The sequence below is a fragment of the Plodia interpunctella genome, chromosome 15 (assembly GCF_027563975.2).
Source record: "Plodia interpunctella isolate USDA-ARS_2022_Savannah chromosome 15, ilPloInte3.2, whole genome shotgun sequence".
Lineage (NCBI taxonomy): Eukaryota > Metazoa > Arthropoda > Insecta > Lepidoptera > Pyralidae > Plodia > Plodia interpunctella.
In genome coordinates this window covers 10155675-10162544 of record NC_071308.1, presented here as the reverse complement: position 1 = coordinate 10162544, position 6870 = coordinate 10155675, and the positions used below count along the sequence as shown (strand labels likewise).

Genomic DNA, 6870 nt, shown 5'->3' with positions numbered 1-6870 from the left:
ACCAGAGGTCGCACCGCCGAAGCCGAGTCCAAGGGCCGGCTCCCCTTCGGAATAAGGCAGAGCCGGCCCTCCTTCCATAATTTCGGGAACTGCCCCTCTCGCAGACAGCGGTTGAGCAGCCCCCGAAACTCCTCCCCGAGGTGCACGAGAATCAGCGCAAGCACTTTCCCGTGCACCCCGTCTGGACCCGGTGCCCTCTTCCTTGTCTGGAGGCGGTCGAGGACCACCTCCATTTCGACGTCGGTGACGGGAGGCGGATCCGCCTCCACCTCTTCTCCCTCCGCGTCAGGCGGCTGTCGGGCCATCCTCGGAGGAGAAAACCCTCGCGGATTGCCGGGGAATAGATCCCCGACAATCTCCCCCAGCAGAGCTGGCTGAAGGGTCTCCGTTAGCGGGGTCGCCTGTGGGCGCAATTTGTCTCGCGCCCACTTATACGGCCGGCCCCATGGGTCTCTTTCGATACCCTCCACCAGCTCCTCGAAGGCTTCCTCCTTGGCCCGACCGATGGCCAGCTGCAGCTCCTTACGGTTTTCCACATACACCGCATACAGCTGACCATCCCTCTCCTCGTCCCGGGGACTGCGCCGCCTGCTTCGACTATAGGCCCTTCGGGCCGCGTTGCAGGCGACGCGAAGGGCGGCAATCTCCGCCGACCACCAATAGACCGCCCGCCTAGGGGGGGCTCGACCTACGCTTGGCATGGCCGCCCGGCACACCGCTGTGAAAGCGTCGCCGAGACGGTCAGCCGCGTCGTCCACCCCCATTCCGTCTAGAGGCGGGAGGCTCCAGCGGCCGACGATGGCCGCCTCTTCCGCCAGCTCCCGGTCAAGCCGCGTAAGGGCCCAACGCGGGAACCGGCTGCGCACCCGGGACGATGATGCCGCCTGACATTGGGGGGCGGCCGACACCTCGAACCGAATATACAAGTGGTCCGAGAGTGTCTCCACCCCCCCTTCCACCCTCCAGTCCGACACGGAGCGCGCGGCGGAGGGGGTGGCGAACGTCAGGTCCACCACCGATCCGCCCGTCCGTCGCACGCACGTGTGGGCTGTCCCCCTGTTTAGGAGAGACAGCCCGGCGGCCAGCGCCCACTCTTCCACCTTTCGCCCCTTGGGCTCCGTGGCCGGGTTCCCCCACGCCGTTGATTTGGCGTTGAAGTCACCGGCCACGAAGACCTTTAGGGGCGCTAACCGCCTTATCTCCGGCCCCAGGGCATCCAAGAACCGCTCCAGGGCCGGCAAATCCCGGTTCGGGGAGAAGTAAACACCAATTATGGCGTACTCTCCCCGAACCGCCACCACAAAGCCGTTCCCTCTCTTCTTAATCGCGAGGGGAGGGGCGGCACCAGGCCTAGCCACGATGGCCACGAGGTCATCCAGATCCCCCGCCCAGTGGGGCAGGGAGGGAACCGCGTACGGCTCCGCGACCACCGCGACATCCAAATCCCACTCCGCCATGGATTGCAGGAGGAGATCCTGCGCCCTAGCGGAGTGGTTGAGGTTGGCCTGGAGGAAGGTGACCCCCATCACTCCTCCATTTGGCCGACTGGCGCCTCCCCTTGCCTTCCCTCGCGCGGAGGAGGGGACGGCCCTTTCCCTCGGATCGGGGGTGGGTTGCAGGCCCTACCCCCCATCACGTGGCCCGCCGGCTTGCCGGCGTCGCGGCATACCGCGCAGCGGGGCTCCGCTGTGCAGGAGGCGGACAAATGCCCTGCCTCCCCGCACCTATAGCAGAGCCGGCTGCGGTCCGTCTGCGAGGGGCACAGCGATGCGGTGTGCCCCTTCCCCATGCACTTGTAGCAGTGCATGGGGCGCGCCTCCAGGTGCCGGAGCTGCACTCGACTCCAGCCTACCGTGAGGCTGCCCGCCTCGATCAGCTTTTTAGCCGTCGTGACCGGGCAGCGCATCAGGGCAGAGCCAGAGCCCCGCCAGTCTGAGCGGATTTCACCCACCCAGACCTGGTCCTCCGTGCAGCTCCCGGCTTGCGCGACCGCAGCCTTTATCCGCTGCGCCGTTGCCGCATCATTCAGGCCCGTCACGCGGAAGTCCGCGGTTTTGACGGGCCTGGAAACGTCCGCGACGCCGGAAAGGGCCGCCTTCAAGGCCGATGCAAGCGCATCTGCCTTGTCTGAGTTGGAGGGGCCAGAGACCTCGATTAGCCTCGCTCCGGTCGCACTCGGGCGAATCCGAAGCGAGCCGATTCCTAGCCCCTCCAGGCTCACCGCCTGCTCGGCCTTAAGGAGGGCGGAGCTGTATGTGGCCCCTTTTTGCGCTGCCTCCGGCTGTAACTTGAGAATTACAGCCGAGGAGCTAGGGGCCGACAGCTTGGCCGCCCTCGCTGGCGCCGCCCTGGGGGGTGCCTTGGGCGCCGTTGCAGTGGCCTTTGTTGGGGCCGCCGCCGGTCGCTCCGCAGGTTTGGGCTGGGACTTCTTTCCCACGCCCTTCCCCTTCCCCCTCCTCCCCCGGACTTCGACCCAGGGGAGCTCCGGGCATTCGTCGACCACAGCTGTTGAGGTCGACGGCCCGAAGGGCCCCCACTCTGTCACTCCCCCAGCACCTACCCCCTTACAACCCCGCCTCTCAGAGGCCGGGCGTGCAGGGGCCCGAACCTCCAACTCCACCACCGGCTGCTCAAGCCGCGGCGCCGGACCCAGACCGGAGGCCCGATCAATGGCCGTCCTTGCAGCCCTCGCCACCTCGGAGTTGTCACCTGCCAGAGGTGGACGAGTGGCACTCCGAGGACACCCAGCCAGTCCTAGCGCTGCCAGACGGCCATCAATCAATCTGGCCATCCTCTGCTCCAGCTCATCCTCCACTGGAGCAGCCTGCCGCTGCACCGTCCGCGCAGCCTGAGCAGCCTCACGGCGAGCCTCCTCGAACCCCCGGCGGAGCGCAGCGACCTCAGCCTTCATAATGGCCACCTCCCTTTGGAGGCGACCATTATCGGCCTTAAGGCGTCGAACTTCGTCCGACTCGCTGCGCGCCACCAGGGTGTCCACGATATCCCTGATATCCGAGGAGGCCCGCATAATTTTAGAGTTGAAGCCCCCCTTGAGGGCGGCAGTCTTTCCGACGAGGCTGGTTATTATACCCAGCCTCTCCACCGCAGTGGCCATGAGTCCATCAGCACCCATGGCCCCAAAGTCCCGCGCATCAATGGGGGCCACCACCACATCATCGTCCCCACCACTCGGGGGTCCTCCCCTCCGGAAGGCCCGAGCCCCTAGAGAGGCCGAGAAGGAAGCCTCGGCATCCTCCTCTTGACTCCTCCTCGCCTCAGCCCGGGCCCTCGTCAGGTGCGAGGCACCCCGGGCCTTGCCCCTCTTCGCCACTGACTGTGCCCGTGGCACACCGACCTCAGTGTCGGTGCCGGAACCAGTCGCCACCTCAGAATAGAGGCGCTTGTTGCCCAGCACCGACTCCGACAACGAGGTGATGGAGCCCGCACTTCCCATCAGGCTCCCCATCCTCTTTTGGCCCACAGCGAGGCCACTCCCGTCGGTTTCCTCCCCAGCGGAATGTTCAGACCCTGAACATTCCATTTCCCCCCTTCCCTTTGTTTGGCCCTGAGAAGGGCCTTTTGGGTGGCCCTGAGAAGGGCCTTTTGGGTGGCCCTGAGAAGGGCCTTTTGGGTGGCCCTGAGAAGGGCCTTTTTTCAGGAAACGCCCGCGGGCGTCCCTCATTATTTGGTCATTATACGACATTCTTCACAGTTCGCAAATTGCTCCTTCTGCACAGTGCACTTTAGCCGTCGGCCTAACCACTCCGTTACGGTGGTTAGGACGCGACGTTGCCCGGGGAACGCGACGTGGACGCAAGCACTGTGGGGTGGTTCCCCAGCTAACCTAACCTAACCTAACCTAACCTAACCTAACCTTTTTTTTTTTTTTTTTTTTTTTTTTGTTTTCGCAGGGGAATGCATTTACGCACTGAGTGTGGGACTCCTGGGCAGCTAATCGGCCCAGACTACCCACTAAACCCCTGCGGATGCCATCGGCCGCTTTACAAAGAGGCGCCTCGGATCTAACTAGCACAAGGCGCCTCAGCGACTGGCCGGTCTCTTTCACCAGAGACCGGACTCTCCACTCTCAGGGGCCCTCCGACATCTGGAGGACCCCTGCCGCCGGGTGGGACCTCTGTCCCACCGATTCAGGGGGGGCGCCCGCAGGCGCGCCCCCAACCACCAAGGCGAGCCGCACGCCATCCAGTCCGGAAGCAGACCGGAGGCAGCGGCTCTCCGTCTTATTCGGCCGCAGAGGATAGGGACAGCGGCGCACCGTAATACCGGCAGTCCTCCTCCTCTGCGGCCCCACCGACCACCATGCCTGCGCCATGGCCGCGCCTCATTCGGCCGCAGAGGATAGGGACAGCGGCGCACCGTAATACCGGCAGTCCTCCTCCTCTGCGGCCCCACCGACCACCATGTTTGCGCCATGGCCGCGCCTGGTCGCGGAGGATAGGGAGAGCGGCGCACCGTAATACCAACCCCTCCTCTTCCCCCGCGACCCCTACCACGGCTGTAAGAGTAGAGGGCTTAGCCCCCTTCTCTCACAGCCACTGAGCCAATTGGCTCTCCAACCTGGGTTACCCGACATGGGTAACCCACCACCAGTTGCCAGGACATTTGCCAACGGCTAACAAGACCCCTAAACGGGGAGTTATTAACCGTCGCCCAGGGTGCACCAGCCCAATAACTTGTCAGCCGCCGCTATCACCGAATCAAAGATCAAGTGACAGAAGCAAACCTTCAAATCATCGAGCCAACGTGGAGGTTTCCTGACAGTAGCACCCCAACCTAACCTAACCTAACCTAACCTAACCTAACCTAACCTAACCTAACCTAACCTAACCTAACCGACCGACCGACCGACCGACCGACCGACCGACCGACCGACCGACCGACCGACCGACCGACCGACCGACCGACCGACCGACCGACCGACCGACCGACCGACCGACCGACCGACCGACCGACCGACCGACCGACCGACCGACCGACCGACCGACCGACCGACCGACCGACCGACCGACCGACCGACCGACCGACCGACCGACCGACCGACCGACCGACCGACCGACCGACCGACCGACCGACCGACCGACCGACCGACCGACCGACCGACCGACCGACCGACCGACCGACCGACCGACCGACCGACCGACCGACCGACCGACCGACCGACCGACCGACCGACCGACCGACCGACCGACCGACCGACCGACCGACCGACCGACCGACCGACCGACCGACCGACCGACCGACCGACCGACCGACCGACCGACCGACCGACCGACCGACCGACCGACCGACCGACCGACCGACCGACCGACCGACCGACCGACCGACCGACCGACCGACCGACCGACCGACCGACCGACCGACCGACCGACCGACCGACCGACCGACCGACCGACCGACCGACCGACCGACCGACCGACCGACCGACCGACCGACCGACCGACCGACCGACCGACCGACCGACCGACCGACCGACCGACCGACCGACCGACCGACCGACCGACCGACCGACCGACCGACCGACCGACCGACCGACCGACCGACCGACCGACCGACCGACCGACCGACCGACCGACCGACCGACCGACCGACCGACCGACCGACCGACCGACCGACCGACCGACCGACCGACCGACCGACCGACCGACCGACCGACCGACCGACCGACCGACCGACCGACCGACCGACCGACCGACCGACCGACCGACCGACCGACCGACCGACCGACCGACCGACCGACCGACCGACCGACCGACCGACCGACCGACCGACCGACCGACCGACCGACCGACCGACCGACCGACCGACCGACCGACCGACCGACCGACCGACCGACCGACCGACCGACCGACCGACCGACCGACCGACCGACCGACCGACCGACCGACCGACCGACCGACCGACCGACCGACCGACCGACCGACCGACCGACCGACCGACCGACCGACCGACCGACCGACCGACCGACCGACCGACCGACCGACCGACCGACCGACCGACCGACCGACCGACCGACCGACCGACCGACCGACCGACCGACCGACCGACCGACCGACCGACCGACCGACCGACCGACCGACCGACCGACCGACCGACCGACCGACCGACCGACCGACCGACCGACCGACCGACCGACCGACCGACCGACCGACCGACCGACCGACCGACCGACCGACCGACCGACCGACCGACCGACCGACCGACCGACCGACCGACCGACCGACCGACCGACCGACCGACCGACCGACCGACCGACCGACCGACCGACCGACCGACCGACCGACCGACCGACCGACCGACCGACCGACCGACCGACCGACCGACCGACCGACCGACCGACCGACCGACCGACCGACCGACCGACCGACCGACCGACCGACCGACCGACCGACCGACCGACCGACCGACCGACCGACCGACCGACCGACCGACCGACCGACCGACCGACCGACCGACCGACCGACCGACCGACCGACCGACCGACCGACCGACCGACCGACCGACCGACCGACCGACCGACCGACCGACCGACCGACCGACCGACCGACCGACCGACCGACCGACCGACCGACCGACCGACCGACCGACCGACCGACCGACCGACCGACCGACCGACCGACCGACCGACCGACCGACCGACCGACCGACCGACCGACCGACCGACCGACCGACCGACCGACCGACCGACCGACCGACCGACCGACCGACCGACCGACCGACCGACCGACCGACCGACCGACCGACCGACCGACCGACCGACCGACCGACCGACCGACCGACCGACCGACCGACCGACCGACCGACCGACCGACCGACCGACCGACCGACCGACCGACCGACCGACCGACCGAC

At 67.4% G+C, this 6870-nt stretch overlaps 1 protein-coding gene across 1 annotated transcript; it reads right to left on the bottom strand.

The window, feature by feature from the left end:
- Positions 1–1525: 1525 nt before the first annotated feature.
- Positions 1526–3541, bottom strand: LOC128676098 (uncharacterized). The gene has a single exon (XM_053756044.1). It carries the CDS (start codon positions 3539–3541, stop codon positions 1526–1528), a length of 2016 nt encoding a protein of 671 aa, XP_053612019.1.
- Between the last annotated feature and the right edge of the window lie 3329 nt (positions 3542–6870).

Bases quoted from the DNA above. Each gene is read 5' to 3' on its own strand.
- LOC128676098 (XM_053756044.1), bottom strand. From the start codon at position 3,541: ATGGAATGTTCAGGGTCTGAACATTCCGCTGGGGAGGAAACCGACGGG.